This window comes from Hoplias malabaricus, chromosome 11 (assembly GCF_029633855.1).
Source record: "Hoplias malabaricus isolate fHopMal1 chromosome 11, fHopMal1.hap1, whole genome shotgun sequence".
Lineage (NCBI taxonomy): Eukaryota > Metazoa > Chordata > Actinopteri > Characiformes > Erythrinidae > Hoplias > Hoplias malabaricus.
In genome coordinates, this window is record NC_089810.1 from 35572913 (window position 1) to 35591815 (window position 18903).

Sequence of the window (18903 nt, forward strand, 5' to 3'; positions counted from 1 at the left end):
AATAATTAAAGATCCCTGATTAGTTTTCTCTCCTTCCTTGTGTGTGTGTGTGTGTGTGTGTGTATTTACACTGATTTTCCTCTTGCCCTTCAAGTGCACTGTGTTCTCCCTCATTCTCTCCTTTTTTTTTTTCTCTTGTTTGCTGTGGCACTAACTCCATCTGTTTTCTTTTCGTTTTCTTTGCCATGCGCCCACAGCCTAGTGATTTACGGAAACATCGTAGGAAGGTAATCACCAAAAAAAAAATAAGCTTCGCTCTCAGCTTTCACTTCTCTGTCAACTTAATGCTGCTTTTTATTTCTCTGCTCTGTGTATTATATGTTAAACATTTAACAGATAAAACACAATGAAACTGTACAGAACAAAAACATGAAGACGCTTTTCCTCTAAGAACGTTTTCAGTACGGAAGTGTGTTCCGTGTGTTCTTTGTCACTTTTCAGGGACGGCCATCTATGAACAGACATAGTTAATAAATTAAAGCCGATTCAAAAACATGATCCAACACGTACTGAAGATTTAAAAATGTGCTTTTTAGTACCTTTTTATTATCCACTATTGAGGCTAAACCCCACCTACTCACTCTCTTTTTAGTGTTTAACAATAAGAATTGTTTTAGTAGTGTGTACTGCCCGTCAGAACAGGTCTTATCAGCCTTAAAGGGACAGTTGGTTTAATTTTAAAGGGAAAAAATCTAAAACGAAGCATATATCAATGTGGAAATGTAGGATAACAGCCCATTAAAAATCCTTTTAATGTGTTTGTTTATGCTTCTGTGTGTGTTTAGCCGGTGCAGGACGATAAAGCCACAATCAGATGCGAGACGTCTCCACCGTTGACCCCCCGCTCAATGAGGCTTAGTAAAGGACACGCTGCCAGTCACGAAGATATCAGAGACATTCGGAGGTAAAAAGTTTAGAAAACACGTATGGTGCTTCTCCATTGTATGGTACCTACTCGGCTCGGCACGGCTCTATACACTTTTCAACGCTGGTCTCTTGTCGCTTTTCCATTAGCACAGCTCCTCTGCAAATTAGAGCTGGTTACATCGCAAAACCTAGCTTCTAGCAGGTAATTTGGGCTTTGAAAACCACAACAACTATGGCGGATGTATTGTGTTTTTTTGACTGAACCCAGCTTTGTGCCCCAGTTCTCACAGCTCAGTGGAGTTGTTTCGTTTCTTGTTGCATTTGTTACATTTGGCTCTCGCTGTCTTTCGTTGGCCACCTATCCAAGGAGCATTTGAACCTCTTCAAAAGACCATGGTGTAATTTTATGAGCTGCAATTTGTGATTGAGATAAAAACAAATGTGATCACTGCTGTAAATTGGAGATTTTGCAGATAGCGAGTTTGTGCTGGATGTCTGCAATTCATTGTGATTGACAAGTCTTTTTGGCCATTCAGCGCTCTGCAAGGTTTACACATCACGTTTAGTCCATATTTGGCTTATTTGGAATTGCACGTGAGCAGGGACTAAAAACAGTACCAGGTATTAGATTCGCCTAGTGGAAAACTAAAAGCAGAGCCGAGTAGGTACAGTGCCGTGTAAAAGCTCCATTAGAAAACCACCGACACTAGCGTTTATTTTTCCTTTCAGTTTAAACAACTGAGAACAAGGGTGTGTGTATTATTCCAATCACTGTAATGCTCCTTCTGTGTTTCCTTTGGTCTCAATTATGTTTTCTTCATTTAAATTTGAATGCTTTTGTAAAGTGATTTTTGAGCTCTTTTAAGGTACTTTAAATGAAATATAAATAAAACATTGTTTCACAGCACTGCTGGACTGCAGGACGGTCAGGGCAGTAATCCAAGCAGCAGCAACAGTAGTCAGGACTCCCTCAACAAAGCGGCCAAAAAGAAAAGCATCAAATCTTCCATCGGACGCCTCTTTGGGAAGAAAGAGAAGGGCCGTCCTAATACTTCTGGTAAAGACTCTCCCGGCCAAGGTACAAAGCCCCCTCTAACAGCTTTAATCCACTTTAAATTTAATTAAGCAAATGTAGATTTACTGAAGATAAAGCTTTGTCTTAGTCTCTGATCCACACCAAAATAATTTATCTTCAGCTGCTTTGTATAAAAATATACTTTAAATCACTAAATTAACTAAAGCACAAATATTCTTCATTCACCAGTGAAATTTTTGATTGTTAAAAATGTGCAATCTTTTTACTAATTTACCAAACTAAATTACCATTTAGTTGAAAGTTCTGAAAGATTCTTGATGTTCTCAAAGCAGGCACTCCTGAGGGAGACAGCTCCCAGGATGCAATGGTGCCCAGTAAGATTGGAGGACCTGGAGAAAAGAACAGGAAACTGCAGAAAAAGTGGGTTCACTGATTTCTTCCTCTTTTCCGCAGACATTTTTGACTAGATATGAACACAACCTTAAAAACCACATGCACAAAGAGTGAAGGGAGAAAAAACTCCAGCAGTGGGCTTACAGGGACATCATAAAGAGTTTATAATGCTATATTTATGCTTGGAAGCCATTTAGAGGGCTTCATGTGGTATAAAAAAAGATGCTGAGTAAGTTCTTACAGTAGAACAGGCTATGTTTTTCTTCATTTACAGTTATATCAATGTACACACTTGGAAGTAAACAGAGACAGCTGATTTTCTGCTTATCCTTCTCTACCACTGAGTGGCGCTTATGCACTCTGTTTAAAATCTTCTCATTCATTCATTTCAGAACACAATAACAGTGCTTGATGTTTTGGTAAAAAGAGACCAAGCCAGGACCCGTTTTAAATCTTGAATCAGTCTTTAGTGGCTTGAGAAATTGAATGGTGTAGAATTGGGAATTTCAATGTCATTCTTCTACTTCTTAATAATAATCCACATTCTTCACTGTTTTCCATATAATTATCAATTGCTTCCATTCCTGAATGAAACGTAGGAGCGAAAACCAAGCATCTCTTCAGTGTTACGCATGTGTGGCTTTAGTTGTATTAGTTTAGTTTTTGGGACTAGGCTTGGTCATTTGTTTACCTCATGCCTTCATCACTGCTCCTTCATCACGTTGGTTTCTCACATCAACATTTTATTTATTTGTGGTTGAATCCATATTTTTAAGGTGAGTTTTACGCACCCAAAAATGTGTTTGTAGAGAGTTATTCAGATTGTGTGACTCACTAGATTTCATTTGGCTTCAGATCACTCTTTAGTTTGGCTGATTTTTGTTTGTTTGTTCTCCCTCCCTTCCCTCTTTGATCTCATCCATTTTTTATGTCATATGTTAGCCCAAAAACTGGGTAAGTGGTTCATTTATACTCAAACTTCATCTCTTCTCACCTTCAAGCTCAGGTTTTTGGGTTTCCTCCTCTTTTTTGTTTTTTTGGGCACGGATGATTTCCTGCACTTATGACTGCCTGCTCGTTTACTAACACTAACTCACCTGGATATGCTCCTAAACACGGTCTACATCAGTCTTAGATTAAATAAGCCTAAGTTCCTGTCATGGATGGATATCACAGGTAATGCCAAATCATCTATAAATGGATGGGTATGATGGCTCACCCTCTCCTCAACACAAGCAGAATGCTAGCATGCACAGGGGGGTTTTATCTGGCATAACAGATCTGATTATATAGTTATTAATGAATTATAAGGTTAATAATATAAATATCTTATACACACACACACACACACACAAGCTATACAAATATTCATGGAAGCCTTATACTTATTACATACACATTATACACTGTGGACACTACTTAATGTATATGAATTAAATCCTGTACATTTTGTTGGCATGAATATTAGTCTATTTGGATATTCTTCTTTAGGTGGGTATTCGGTTTTTAATTTTGAGATTTGGATTAATGCTGTGGAAAACTGAGAACTGCTAAATGTTGTAAGTAGTACTGTCAGCTTTTTACAAGTTAATGCATGTGATTGGTCTAAAAATTGTAGAGCACTAAATGAATCATATAGGAAATCACCAACTGAATCACTTCAGGGAGACACCAAGTGAATCATTTAAAGGAGACACCAAGCGAATAATTTAGAAAACGAGTAAGGGAATCATTCAGAGTATGAATACATGAATCATTTATGCAACAAGTAAATGTACCATTTAGGGAATTACCAAGTGAATTATTTAGGGAATCATTTAGTGGACCCCTAAATAAATGAATCATTTAGGGAATAATTGAGGATATCCCTTAGTGAATCTTATATTTAAATAATCTTATATTTAGGAGACTCCTTAGTGAATCACTTAGGGAATGAGTAAATGAATCATTTACAGAACCCCCTAGTGAATCATTTACTGAAACAGCCGTACTGTTTAGGATACAAAGCGTCACTGACTTTCCAACACAAAGTCAAGTTTCCATAGGGAGGAATGTGTTTGCCCCGTTGGTGTCAGTCTTAAATAGCAGCACATTTAAGTGGTAGCTTTCACAGATTAAACTTGATGATCCATTTGGTTAAATTTAGCAAGACTCCTGCCATTCAGAACCTGTTCTCAGTCATAAGTATTATAAACATGGATTGAGAGTTGTGTGAGAAGTATTGAAAGTAATTGTTTACATCTTAAAAACTAAACATCACACATTACATTTAAAGTGGAATTAACATTTTTATTAGTTAAAAACTTTAAACTATCCACATTAGCAGACATTATGCATCAGTTTGTAAAGATTAAATGTTCTAAAATCAAAATAACAGTTCCAGATTTAAAATAGAGTTTAGGCTGCTGCCTCAGCACATTGCCCTTGGTGCTCAGGACTCTGGCGAGAGCAGATTTCTTCTATTGGCTGAACATGAAGGGCATTTCAACTGCCAATCCAAACCTCAGCGGGCAATGGGGACAAAACCCTGTGTTACCTGTGTACAAGAGACAGAATAATGACAGAAAACTTCAGCAGATTAAACGAAAAAGCTGGGAGTCAGCGAAAAAACAGCGAGTCAGCAAAAGTAATTCTAGATCAGCAAATTAATGTGGAGAATCCTGTAAACAAACCAGCTCTTTGTTTGGAATGTAAGTCCCAAGTATAGCTTTTTTTATTCCGTATTTATTTATTCCATATTTCAATATATATATATACTTGAAAAAATAGGCTTAATATTTATAATATGATTCCATAAACAGATGTTTAGTGCCCAGTGACCACCAGATCATGCCTTAATAACTTCAGTAATAATTCTATATTTAATGCTCTTACATTTTCTTAAAAATATTCAGATGCATATTGTGCGTTTTGGAAATATAATGTGAAATTTGGCCTTGTTTGGCTTTAGAACCAAGGTTCAGGTCAGGATTTTAAAAAGACTGTCTGGTATGACACTACAGCTAATGTACCAGGCGGGCCAGGTGTGATTATCTATACTTCTACATACAGTTGTGTCCAGAATGACAACCACACTTATAGAACTCAATTATTATATATTTACATTTTTCTAAAGTCATCAAACCTCCAGGGTGGCCATTTTAATCATTTTATTATTTAATTATTTAATGGAAATGATTGCGAATCCCAGTATACACATTATTATTGAACATACATTGGTATTTTATAATATTTAACACTTATTTAAGATTGATTATATTAGGAAAGTAAAATCAAGTGTGCAGTTGTAATTGTTGTATACATATTATTAAATAGGAGTATATGTTTGTGTGATTATACAGTATTTAAATATTGTTTTTCAGTTCTGGTGAATGCTTATTGATGAGGGTTTGAGTCTGAATTGTCCGCAGTTTGTCTGGATGTGTGTGTGAGTGCATGTAGTTGAGAGTAAAGGACTTGTGCTTGTGGTGCATGCTTTTTCTTATTTTTTTTTTTCTTCTGGAAAATATCCCCAAAGTTGTTCTAGTGCCTGAAAAATAGAAAATAAATACATCTGTTTTACTCCTCAGCATGAGTCAGTGCCCGTTTGAACTTCCGTTCGTCTGTACGGGGCCCTTTACTGTTTGGGGGATTGTGTGTGTGTTTGTGAGGGGCTTTAATGTATGGGGAATGCACTAATCCTATAATTGTACACTCCATTTTGATGTCTTTACAGCTAAAATGGCTAACATTTTATCCATTGTAAAATATTTTATTTATTGCTTAATGTATGTATCGAATGAAGTGCTAGTAATTTGAAAGTAAGATGCGGGGGGTTTTACTAAAGTGGTACAGTGGTCTAAGAGGCCGCCACATCACAAGATCTCCTTATCAATCCCTGCTGACACCTCAACCATCCATAGTTCCAGGCGTCCTCTAGAGCCCAGCTCTACTCTCTGAGAGTTGGCAGGATGGCCCTCCCTACGATCAAAAGCTACAGTCTCATTTAGCCTGCATCACAGGCTAGTTAGATTTCTGCTCAAAGCATGTTGAACTGTCCAGTGACAGTGTTACAGCAGTTAGGACAGAAGCAGTCGTGTGCTTCACGCATCTCACAGGAAGCATGTGCTCACCTTTTAATATTGGTAGCAGTGTGGCTGAGAGAATCTTAGCTATTGGGGGCCTAAACTGATTGGATAAAATGTAATTAAAATAATATCCAGAGGCAACTGGCTAATTAATGCAATTGGTTTCCTCCTTTAAATCTTTGTAGAAACAAGTGCCCCCTGTTGGCAAGATGCGGTAAAACATTTTAGTGTTTAAAATACGACAGTTGACAATAGTCAGTATAGGAACTAACTGATTGCGGATGTGTTTGGAGCAGAAAATCTCTTTTGTGTGGGGGCTTTACTGTTTGTGTGGGGCTTGTCATTGTGGTGGGTTTGGAGTGTGATGGGTGTGTGTGGAGTGTGTTTTATAGCATTATTTGACTGGTTTACCTCTGTGTGTCTGTGTTTAAAGGCATGAGTTGCTGGAGGAGGCCCGGAGGCAGGGGCTACCATTTGCTCAGTGGGATGGTCCTACGGTGGTGGTCTGGCTTGAGGTACGTGTACAAACACTTGTTATAGTTATATTTAAATTGCACAGTTCTACATGGCAAAGCCTCTACAAAGTGTAAACTCCTGCGCATCGAAATACACAGTTATTTCTAAATATTTCTAAACAATTATTGTTGATTATAGATCACATTTTCTATTTGGACTTAATAAATATGTAATTTATAATGTGTCTTTTTTTATAGCACTGCATGTTGTTATTAAAAATTCTATGATATTTTGTCTCACTAATCTCACGTTTCTCTATATTCTACAGCTCTGGGTGGGAATGCCTGCGTGGTACGTGGCGGCATGTCGAGCGAACGTGAAGAGCGGAGCTATAATGTCTGCTCTTTCAGACACAGAGATCCAGAGAGAGATCGGCATCAGCAACCCTCTGCACCGCCTTAAACTCAGACTCGCCATCCAGGAGATCATGTCCCTCACCAGCCCCTCAGCCCCACCTACTTCCAGAACGGTAACACACACACACACACACAATTTTCTGTATATTTTTACAATGAAAACAGTATTAAAATTGTGTGCCATGACATGTTTTGTAGATCTCCTCAGTGATGATAAGTGACAGAGAACACACTATGGCACATTTTAATACACAGCTATTGAATTTAACATACAAGTAAACAGCAAGATAGCCTTGTGTTTTCTTAAAAATCCATTACCAATTACATCCATTAGTTAAGACTCATCCAAACACACACTGCTCCCAAGGATTATAGCAACAATAGCACATTTGAACTTGGCTTATTTCCACTTTGAAAATCAACAGAACATATCTGACCAAAGAGCTGTACAGGTTTTTTAATCCATGTAATAAAAACATACACGTAGATGTGTTTTTTTACTTTTTGTTTTACCTTATTTAGGTTATTTATTTAGATTTTCTGAATCAGTTTAATAAAGGGTTCCAGTTGGTCTCTTATCAGTCTTTTTCCTCACTGTCACTAAAGCACACTTTTTTTAAACTAAATTACGGCCTGTTGACTAACAGACACACTCCTGGTTAATTTTCTGCTTTATTAACCTCTTTCTTCACTGTTCCTGCCCTCCTCTCCACACTAATTTACCTTTTCTCCGTGTGGATTTGCTCTGGTTTCTGCTCCGTTCTGCTGATTCCCCTGTAGTCTACGGGGAATGTGTGGGTAACTCATGAGGAGATGGAGAGTCTGGCAGCTACTCCACCTACGGTCAGTCAGACTTCAGCCGATCACCTTCCAGCTTCTGTGTGGTTTAGTTTTTGTTTTGGGTTTTGTGTTCTTCCCATTTGGCAGATATTAAAGCAGCAATCAGTCATTTTCACTACCACAAAGCAGCAAACAGTAGTAAAGACAATGTTTGTTTTTAGATTGATTTCTAGTCCCTGATTGAACCATTTAATGCTAGAAAGAAAAGGTTATGTGCTTAAAAAAGGTTTAGTATAGAAACTCTGATACAGTTTAATCTTTATATGTTTCACATGAAGAAGGATCACAGGAGGAAATGACTGATTGCTCCTTTCACTGATTTATCACCATCATGAGCCATCAGTAGAACACTAATGTATACACTTTACCCTGCACTGTAGTCCTGGTCAGAATGTGTAGACTTCTGTAAACAATGTCCCCAAACCTCAAACGAGTTACTGCTGTTTATTTGCCTTTAGAGATTAATCATAGCTGTTATATTATGTCGATACAGTGTAATTAGATTCAGGAGTTTTTATTGTCATAGGCACAGAGTGCAACAGTCACTTACTATGAGAAATGAAAATCGTCGTCTTCTGGAAACAAACATAATGCTCAAATATTATATCAGTAGTAACAAGGAGAGTGGTATATACAGGGGGTCCTCAATTTACAACGTTGATCCGTTTCTACGTCGCGTCGTAAACCGATTTTCGGTGTAAGTCGAACATGCGTACATACTGTACGTAAATAACATACTGTAAGCACTTATCCTGTCCTAACACCTGTCCTCAGAGCCGCGTAACCGTGTATTCTTCCGCCGTGCACACCACACACGAAGTTCACGTTACGACGTTTACGACGCAAAACCACTTGAGTCGAAACAAGGCTTTATACAGTAAATGGGAGATGTGTCGTAACCACGAAACATCGTAACTCAGGACTGACGTAACCCTGTATTCTATAATACAGATAGGTGTAGATAAATATATCCTAAATAATCATTATACGTATATATTACTATTTACATGAATGCTGTCCAGTCTGTGTAACTGATGATCATGAGTGTGTTTTAAAATTGTGTAAATTGAGTACAAAAAATATAAAATCTACCCGCAGCAGTGTACATACTGACTGTGATCATACCTCTGAATTCATAGCTCCTTAAGTATGTCAAATCTCCTTAGATTTGCTGTGTGTTTGCTTATATATGTGTGAATATATACACAACTGTGCACAAGTCTTGATTAGATGCTCTAAAACTTTAAAAAATGCCTTCTAGGAATAAACCTCTGTTTGTCGGTTGTTATTAAAGGCTTATGTAGTCTTAAGATTAATGACCTAAAGTGAAGTATTACAACTTTCTTGGACCTCTTTAGACTCTAGCACAGTTCTGTGTGTATATTATAGTATGTTTATTGTTGTAGGAACAAAACTTTGTAACTCCACAAAAAATGACATCAAAGGAACCATTCCTGTCGTCAAACAAAAGATAGTTTTTTTGTTTTTTTTTGATGATTTCTGAAAATTATGCACCAAAAAAAAGTAAATGTATGGTTCTGTCCCTACAACAGTGGCATATATACAATATGTAGCTTTTGTTTTATTTATAGTTTCTTGTCCTTTGAGTACTGTGTGTAGATGTCTGGGTGTGTGTGTGTGTGTGTGTGTCGATGGGTGTAAATATGGTGACGGAATGAAATCTCAACTAAACACTGTTTAAATAAAAAACTAAAGGAGCAATAAGTCATTTTTTTACCACCCAAAAGTAGCCAACAGTATTCAAGTAAGTGAAAATGATTTTAAGGAGTTTTCTTTTTCAGTCTAGATCACATGAAGCACCTCAGTGGACCAGTGTATGCTTCAAATAGGTAGACTCCCACTTCAAGTACTGAATATCTGACCCATTCAGGCCAGTAGGTGTCAGTATAATAAGGTGTCACGTGGGTTAAATGACTAATTGAACCTTTTAAGTTTGCATAAACACTGCTGCTGCCTCACTAACCTCACACTCTCACTCTCCCTCACGCTAACGCTAACCATTCTAACACCAGGAGGATGACGAGGGCAGCTGGGCCCAGGTTTGAGTCTCACTCTCACTCTTTCTCTCTCACTCTCTCTGCCCTAAGCATGAACTGTTTGAAACATTGAAGGGAAGCAAGAAAAATGTAGGGCCGTGTTAAAAATATCAGAATTTTCCATACCTTAAAGAAATAATGAGATTTTTCTGAATGAAAGAACCATGGTGGGCATTTACATGAACTGTACTGCTTTCAATGTTCATAGCATGTTATTAAAAGATAATTAATCATCAAAATATTATTCTATCTACAGTTTTTAACTCATGTTTACTCCTTAATGTCAGTGGTGAGAGGTTATATAGCAGACTACAGGTAATACAAGTTGTTTAGAGGCTGATGCACATGGGGTTGTGGTCTGTTGTTACTGTGGATATAATAGCTTTCCGTCTCAGTCAGAGGAGCACAGAATCTTAAAATAATATGGGACTTTTTAATGCACTACATTTATCTTCCATATTAATTTGTCAGTTAATCCTTTTAACAATAGAGATTATAGAAATAATATTGATTAATTCCTGGCGTATGGAGATATGGATCATGAATGGATCAGTAACATCTTGTGTGTGTTATATGTGTATTTTAGACCCTGGCGTATGGAGATATGAATCACGAGTGGATCGGTAATGACTGGCTTCCGAGTTTAGGTTTGCCTCAGTATCGGAGCTACTTCATGGAGTCTCTGGTTGACGCTCGGATGCTTGACCATCTCACAAAGAAAGACCTCCGCGGCCAGCTCAAGATGGTGGACAGCTTCCACAGGTAACAATCCTAAAATCATTACTACCGCCAAAAAGTAAAAAGTTAATTTATTTATTATGATTTTTCTATTAAGTGCAATACACATGATATGAAGGATTAAATGTGTTTGGATTGTTTGAAAGAAACAAGTTACTCTCCATATAAGCAGTTTTATAGCATGAAGAAAAAAAGTCATTGGAGAAAATAGATGATTGCTTTGTCTCCTTTAACTTTTAGACTAGGGTGACCAGACATCCTCTTTTACCCGGACATGTCCTCTTTTACCCGGACATGTCCTCTTTTACCCGGACATGTCCTCTTTTACCTGGACATGTCCTCTTTTTTAGACTTAAAAAAGTGTCCGGGCGGGATTTTGTTTTTCTAGAGCTTCCATAGAACTTCGAGTGTGAGAAGCGCTTCGTTCACAAACTAGTCCTGCCCTCCCCTCCGATTGGTTCGCTTGAGTGAGGAGGGGGCGTGGTGAAGTAGCCTAAAATCTTCTGGTTATTGGTCGATAACCTTCTCTGTAAACATTTAATTGGTCAGTCTTGCACGTCAGTAGTCGTCCAGTCCCAAAAAAACTCATCTCGGGGGTGGCATTGTTGTGCAACAGGTAGTATCGCTGGGCCCTAGGGCTGTGGGTTCAATCTCTGCTTCGAGTCGGTGTCTGTGAGAAGTTGGAAGTGTTCTTCCTGTGTCTGTATGGGTTTCTTCTGGGCGCTCCAGTTTCTTCCCACGGTCCAAAAATATGTTTTTTGTGTGGATTGGCCATTCATAAAATAAAGTAATAATAAATTCTTCATAAGTGGGAATGACTTATTCATTCCCATTTTCTGTAACTGCTTCGTCATTTGGGAGCCAACCCAAAATCACTGGATACAAGGCCAGAAAAACACCCAGAGCAACATCACATGGTCTCACACACTTACCCAGTCACTGACACATTCGCACATGTGGACACTTCAATAACCAAATTCACACATCAGCGTGTGTTTTTTAGATTATATTTGTAAACCGGAGCACCCTGAGGAGTCCCATGCATACACAGGGAGAGCACACCAAACAGACACCAGAGCTGTGTGATACTACCTCTTGTTCCACTGTGCTGTCCTTTTTATATATTACTATGTTGCTTTTATACGATTGTCTCCAATAGAAACAGTTTCCAGTGTGGTGTGATGTGTCTGAGGCGGCTGAACTACGACAGGAAGGAGCTGGAGAGGAGACGAGAAGAGTCCCAGCTGGAGGTCAAAGGTCAGTCCTCCACTACACACAGCGATCATGTAGTTGCTGAATATTTTGAGGGAAGAGACCCTACATCACAGCGCTCCTGGTTGTTTATACTTCTGACAGGAAGCCTCTGCTTCTGTAGCTACAGCCGCTAATATCATTTAGCAAGCTTTTTGCAATGGTCCTCTACCTTGTGGGCGTTTAATGCTTTTTTCAGCTGTTTAGACAACTGCCTGTTTGAGTGTTAGCACAAGCTTTGAATACTCGGACAGTGTATAAGGCTTAGAAATTGGTTTCAGCTGACAGTTTCTAATTACTGACCTGCCTCAGGCATATTAAAAACTCTACTGATGCTGCTCACTCTGTTCACCTCGTAAGTCGTATGTCACCCCTGGGAATGACTTCACTCTTGATTTGACGTCTCTCGTGACTCAGGTAGTGAGCTTGAAAGCAAATATACTTTTTAACCGGCAGCAGAATGGGGTTCAGTTCCTAACTCGGGCAGGAAAGCCACACTATACCAATAAGTGAAACAAGAGTCTTTGTTCAGAACTCATAACAATGCATTAGCACCTACATCTGTGGCATGATTGCATTTTTAAATCACTCTGGATAACAAATGTAAATGTGAATATAAACATACTTAGTTCGAATGTGTGTTCATGTATTTTTTGTGTGTTGTGTTACTCAGATGTGCTGGTGTGGAGTAATGAGAGACTGATGAAGTGGGTGCAGCTGATCGGACTGAAGGAGTATGCTAATAATCTTGTGGAAAGCGGAATTCATGGAGCTCTACTTGCTCTTGACGAAACCTTTGACCATAACACGCTCGCTCTGCTGCTGCAGATTCCCACACAGAACACACAGGTACACACAATTTGAATATGAATCTTCCATTCTGATGTTTTCATTTTGATCGTAATGTACTTCAGTCAACACTGGTACTTCTCCTGTCTGATTGTGTGTGTGTTTTTGTTCTTATTTCTGCCGTGTGAAGGCGAGAGCAATCCTGGAGAGAGAATACAACAACCTGCTGTCCATCGGAACAGATAGAAAACTAGAAGAGGTCTTTATTTCTTTATTTTCCTCTGTCTCTCTCTATCGCTCTCTCTCTCTCTCTCTCTCTCTCTCTCTCCTCGCTCTTTCTTTCTCTCTCTCTCTCTCCTCGCTCTTTCTTTCTCTCTCTCTCTCCTCGCTCTTTCTTTCTCTCTCTCTCTCCTCTCTCCTCGCTCTTTCTCTCTCCTCTCTCTCCTCGCTCTTTCTCTCTCGCTCTCTCTCCTCGCTCTTTCTCTCTCTCTCTCTCTCTCTCTCTCTCTCTCTCTTCCTCTCTCTCTCTCTCTCTCTCTCTCTTTCTCTCTCTCTCTTTCTCTCTCTCTTCCTCTCTTGCTCTCTCTCTCCTCTCTTTCTCTCGCTCTCTCTCCTCGCTCTTTCTCTCGCTCTCTCTCCTCGCTCTTTCTCTCGCTCTCTCTCTCCTCTCTCTCTTTCTCTCCCTCTCTCTCCTCGCTCTTTCTCTCTCTCTCTCTCTCTCTCTTGCTCTCTCTCTCCTTATTCATCTCACAGCCAGTGATTTCTGTCCTCTTTCATCAATCTTTTTTTCTCTGTATTGTTTGTTATTTGTTATTTTTTGTGCCACTCTTTCTGCCATTGCTCCCCCCAACCCCCGCAATCCATCTCTTCTAACTTATGTTTAATCTTCTCACTTTCTTTTGTCGTCAGGACGATGATAAGAATTTTCGGCGAGCTCCGTCCTGGAGAAAGAAATTTCGTCCCAAAGATGTTCGAGGTCTTGCAGTGGGCACGGCCGACACGCTTCCTGCCAACTTCAGAGTCTCTAACAGTTCTTCTCCAGCTCTGCAGACCAAAAAACACCAGCTGGACGGTATGTACACACACACACACACACACACTAAGACTTTATCATGAACATATTCTGGTCTTTAATTATATTACTATAAGCATCAGTAACAGAATTATACTATTGATTACCAGAGACATAACTTGAATTTAGTAAATCACTGCAATAGATCTAGGCTGAAACATAACAGATCAGGGCACATTTTGGCCAAAATTAGTGACACTTTGGCTTTTTATTTTAGTTGTTCAGTTTGTTATTTTAGTTATAATCTGCATTTTGCCTGTTGTTTGTAATTCCTTGTAATAACTGTGCTGTAAATATGTTGAGAACGAAGTTTTAAGCTCTTATAGCATTGGTATTGTGCAGATAGCTGTTTTTTTTTTGCTTACCAAAACCTTTGCATGTGTTTGCAATATTAATATTGTAAGTTTTGAGTGATGACTGTATGCTGCCAGCTGTTGCTGATGTTCTGTTTGTGTTTGAATGTGTACTGTACATGAGTCATGCACAAAATATTTGGACACCCCTATATATTATAGCTAAATCTCTGGTGCACACTACATACTTTCGTTTACTCAACAGATACATTTTTAGTGAGCACCATATACTATCAAACGACATCCATATACTATGGGGTGCATATATTTCTGCACATGATTGTGTGTGTGCGCCTCTAACCAGTATGTATCTGCTATGATAATGGCATTGTGCATGTGCTGGGTGATGTAGGTGGAGTGGGTGGAGTTCAGAGGCTGGACTCAGCTACAGTCAGGACCTACTCCTGCTAACACTCAGCCATGGTGAGTCTCTCACGGCTAGGCTAATGCTAACGCTAATGCTAACATCTACTGTCAGCTCCTCCTCTCAAACTAGGCCGCCCCACTCCAGAATGAAAGTGGGCTAATTTGAGGATTTTCTATATTTATTTCACCTTAAATGTCATTAACATAATGATCTCATTCCTTTCTTCATTGCATTTAAGGGTGTGTTCACATTTGTAGTTGGGTTTTCTTAAATCAAGATGAAAGCAGAAATAATTTATTTTTTTAGCTGACTTCTGTTTTTTTCTTAGCCTGTTAACACCTTGCATATTTTTTCTCTGATCAAATCAGGTTCAGATTCAGACCTGACCAGATGAACACTAAGTATAAACATATACAGGACACATTTTTATCAGATTACAATTCAGTCACTCAAACCACATTTAAAAGTGATCTGAGATGGATCTTAAAGGCTAAGCACCACTTAATGGACCTCCATGAATATTTCACATTATTTTAGTTACTGATATATATAAGTATGAATTAAAATGAAAATAGCAGCTCAATTTGCTTTAAAACTGACAATTTTATTAAATTGACGGAAAAGCCCGAGCTCGCTACGGAAATTCTTGAACGCGACCGTGACGTCACTGGTGGACAACAGCTGAACAACGCCGCGGTAAAACACCGTTATGACTGACTGTTATGACAGTATCTAGCTAAATAACCAACATTATTCATGACAATAGCCTAGCAATAAGCTAAACTCAAATGTAGAGGCACCGTTATTCTTGTAAATGTGATCGAAGTCGAACTCGAATTCATCCGACACTATAAACCTCCGTAATGCAGCTACGTAGCCGAGTATAATCTGAGCCACCGAGTTTAGCAAGTCAAGCTAACGTTAACTAACACCAACTAAAACAGGCGAAGTGAGTGTCCTTACCCTGTTTACCTCCATGTTACAGAGGCTCTTGAACACCTTTCGTTGGTGTCCTTACATGCCCATATTGTTGGAAAAGCGCCAGTGAAATGAGCTACAGATAACGGAGTGAGCGGATGGTCCTTTCCAAAGTGCCCGTTTAAAGTTGACAAATTTAGTCCATTTTCAGGATATTTTGGGATCTTTGGGCCATTTGTTCACAGATGTCCCACTGTACATTGAATGATTGCAGCCAAAAACAACACACCTTTTCGTCATTTTGCATTAAATTAAGAGCAACTTCTAGAGTTGTTGTCCACCATCTACGTCACAGGCAAGACGCCTATTAGAGTTTCTGAACACCGTTGGGGGGGCAACGGTCTTTTTAACCTTATTCCTTGAATTAGTAAGAAATAACATGTTTTCTGACTATCAATAAACACAAGTTAGGAACTCAAATTCCACTTTATTTATTTGTTTGACATTTTCATATCGCTGGTGCTTAGGCTTTAATCCTCTTAAATGCAGGATGTTTCAACAGCTTCATATATAGTTAGGAAAGCAGTGCTGTGTATGGACTCTTAAGGGCAGTTTACATCACAAATAGGGACCACTATTTATGGCTGTGTGCCAGTATCATGCGTGTCAAGCATAAAACATGCTTTGGTTCTGTTTTTGATACTTGTGAGGGTGTGCCATACTAGTATGGGAGGCAAATGAAAACAAAACAAACAAAAAAAATGAAAATGCCTTTTTGCCATTTTTCACTCAAGCACTGACAAAATTAAAAAAAGGTTATTGTCATTTGAAACTTTACTGCTATGTCATGATCAAATCTAAAATTAAAACGCTTATAAGGAAAAGAAAACACCACTTTGGATTTGATTTTCTTTATGAACTGCCTGGTAGGTGTCAAAATGAACATAAAATATATACTCAGCTTTTCATTTTCAACTGCAATATGCAACAAGTGAAAATAAAAAATGGAGTGTTTGTAGAGTGTTTGAGGAACTTGAGGTAGAATGTTTATTGAAATTGTTCTTGTACTAATACTTAGTAAGATTTGTGTTTGTCTTAAAATGATAAAATAAGAAACAAACAGCTGATTATTTAATGCTGGTGATGTGCTTCAGCTTTCACTGCGCTAATGTAAACGTGTCGCTTTTCTCTCTCTCTCTCTCTCTCTTTTCTCTCATTTATTTCCCCTCTTTCTCTTTCATCTTCCTCCTTTTCTCTTTGGTTTTTCACTGTGCTGTCTTTTCTGTTTCTGTCTTTTTTTCTATCAATTTCCTGCTTCAATTATTTTCTCGCTTTCATCTTCCACCTTTCTTTCATTCCTTTTTCTCCTTCTGTTTGTCTTTTTTCACCCATTTTTTTTATTTGTCTTGTCCTCTCGTTCCTCTCTTTCCTCTTCTTTTCTCAGTTTATGCTCATTATCTCTATAGGTAAAGCCTGTGAGAGTGAAGCGCCCTCTTCAGGCCAAGAGCAGAGCAGACAGCAGGCACCTGGCGGAGAACACTAGAAATATTTGGACATATTTTAGATTTATTGATTATTCTTATTTATGTAAACCAATGGGACATTTCATTTATTTAGTTTATGTTAAAGTATCACTTGTCTTTCCATCCTTTCTTCTTTTTCCCTCATCTTTATCATAACTCTATCAGGTGTAACAGAATGTATTATTATTATTATTGAGTCTGAGGTTTGTAAATTTATATCTGCAGACATTATCAAATGTTTTTATAATAATTCTCATCTTGTAATTGTTCATATCCACTTTGTTTCTTTCTTTGCAACCTGAGCTTAAGTGACATTTGAAGTGAGTGATTTCTAACTTAATTTTGTCATAAACCCTTATGTCTTCTTTCATTATTTTACTTTAGATTTGTTTTGTTTTTTTGACGATGGCTGCAGTCTGTATAATTTAGAACGTTATGAAACTGGTGCAGATTTCAGAACAGACGGATCCCATTTTCTTTCTCTTTATTCTTATTTTCTTTTCTCTCCTTCTGATACCAAAATGAGAACTCTTGGATAAGCCATAAATTTAAAAATGCGTAGCGATGATGAGGGCTACTTTTCGGATGCATCTTTTACAGCAAAATAAGAAGAAAATTCTAGATTTTTTTCTGGATGCTGAATATTTTCATTCCATTTTTTCAAGAAGATATGTAGAAGAGAATGTTTGTGTTTTAAGTGTGTGTGTGTGTTGGTGCGCGCGTGTGCGTGCGTGTGCATGTTTCTTCTCTGGACCAACCCCACTGTGGCCTAAAAGCTCAACGTGTAGCGTCCGATAGTGGCGCAATTTTTAACATTTTATTGTTTTTAACCCCAAAATTAAAACCCAGGCAACTAACCAAGCCTTATATCTCCTCTCTATCCTTGCGTTTTTATTTATTTTACACATTTCTGTGTGATTTCAGCCTCTCTTACTATTACATTTCTTTTCTCCTGTCTTCTAAACACAACTTATCACAAAGGCTGGACTCTATTGTGACTCTAATGGAGGAAAAGTGACAGAATCTATCAAAACAATAAAATTAACACATTGCTCTTTTTTTCACTTGTTTTCACATTATTTTTTTCTTTATATTTTGTCATTTGTAGTAAGCGGAAAAAGTTCAAACCTCTCACATTTCCCTCTTTCTGATGTGTTCTGTCTCTCCTCGTAATAGAAACTCCTCCTGACATTGTAACAGAAGTTCTGTACAGTCCGAATACTTATGAGCTATTTTTTATCACAGTATTATTTATTGCTTCCTTTCAATAAAAAAAAAAATACTGAAACATATTTTCCACTGCCAATAAAAAGACTAAGTCTTTGCATAAAATACATGTGTGTTTGTTCATTTGGTGTCCTAAGGGTTTTTATGTTTTATTATTTATATATTATTATTTATATATTTTGTAATATAAGGATGAGCATCTATCCACAGGTTATTCTTGTTCTGAAATACCAAAGTGTCTGATGTGTCTCATGGTCGACACGATGGGGACCACAGCTGAATGAGTGTGACCTTCAAGCCCTCAGATGGCACTGCATAAGAAAATGCCATGCTACAGTGATGAATACAGCCACATGGTCTTAGGACTAAAAATGAAATAATGGCCACTTAAACAGAGCCAAGATGCACATTACATGCACATTAAGATGCTATTACACAATGGGGACGACACACATCAGGTTTTAAGGCCCACGCTGATCTCAGATTGTCCCAACGACAGTGAAAACGTGTACTAGTCATTAAAGGGATCATTC

General features: G+C 38.2%; 1 protein-coding gene across 7 annotated transcripts in view; it reads left to right on the forward strand.

The window, feature by feature from the left end:
• ppfia1 (PTPRF interacting protein alpha 1) overlaps positions 1-18449 on the forward strand; it is a 63169-nt gene extending 44720 nt beyond the window's left edge. For 2 of the 7 annotated variants that reach the window (XM_066684271.1, XM_066684274.1), the window contains exons 17-31: positions 198-227; positions 786-904; positions 1773-1945; positions 2233-2323; positions 6797-6878; positions 7148-7348; positions 8016-8078; positions 10109-10135; positions 10719-10894; positions 12030-12127; positions 12795-12970; positions 13101-13169; positions 13820-13982; positions 14688-14758; positions 17065-18449. In XM_066684271.1, the coding sequence (XP_066540368.1) occupies positions 198-227; positions 786-904; positions 1773-1945; positions 2233-2323; positions 6797-6878; positions 7148-7348; positions 8016-8078; positions 10109-10135; positions 10719-10894; positions 12030-12127; positions 12795-12970; positions 13101-13169; positions 13820-13982; positions 14688-14746 (1527 nt within the window). In that variant the 3' untranslated portion in view covers positions 14747-14758; positions 17065-18449. The remainder of the gene's footprint in view (positions 1-197; positions 228-785; positions 905-1772; positions 1946-2232; positions 2324-6796; positions 6879-7147; positions 7349-8015; positions 8079-10108; positions 10136-10718; positions 10895-12029; positions 12128-12794; positions 12971-13100; positions 13170-13819; positions 13983-14687; positions 14759-17064) is intronic. The other 5 variants (XM_066684272.1, XM_066684273.1, XM_066684275.1 and 2 more) reach the window with 5 other exon arrangements.
• The last annotated feature ends 454 nt before the right edge of the window (positions 18450-18903 follow it).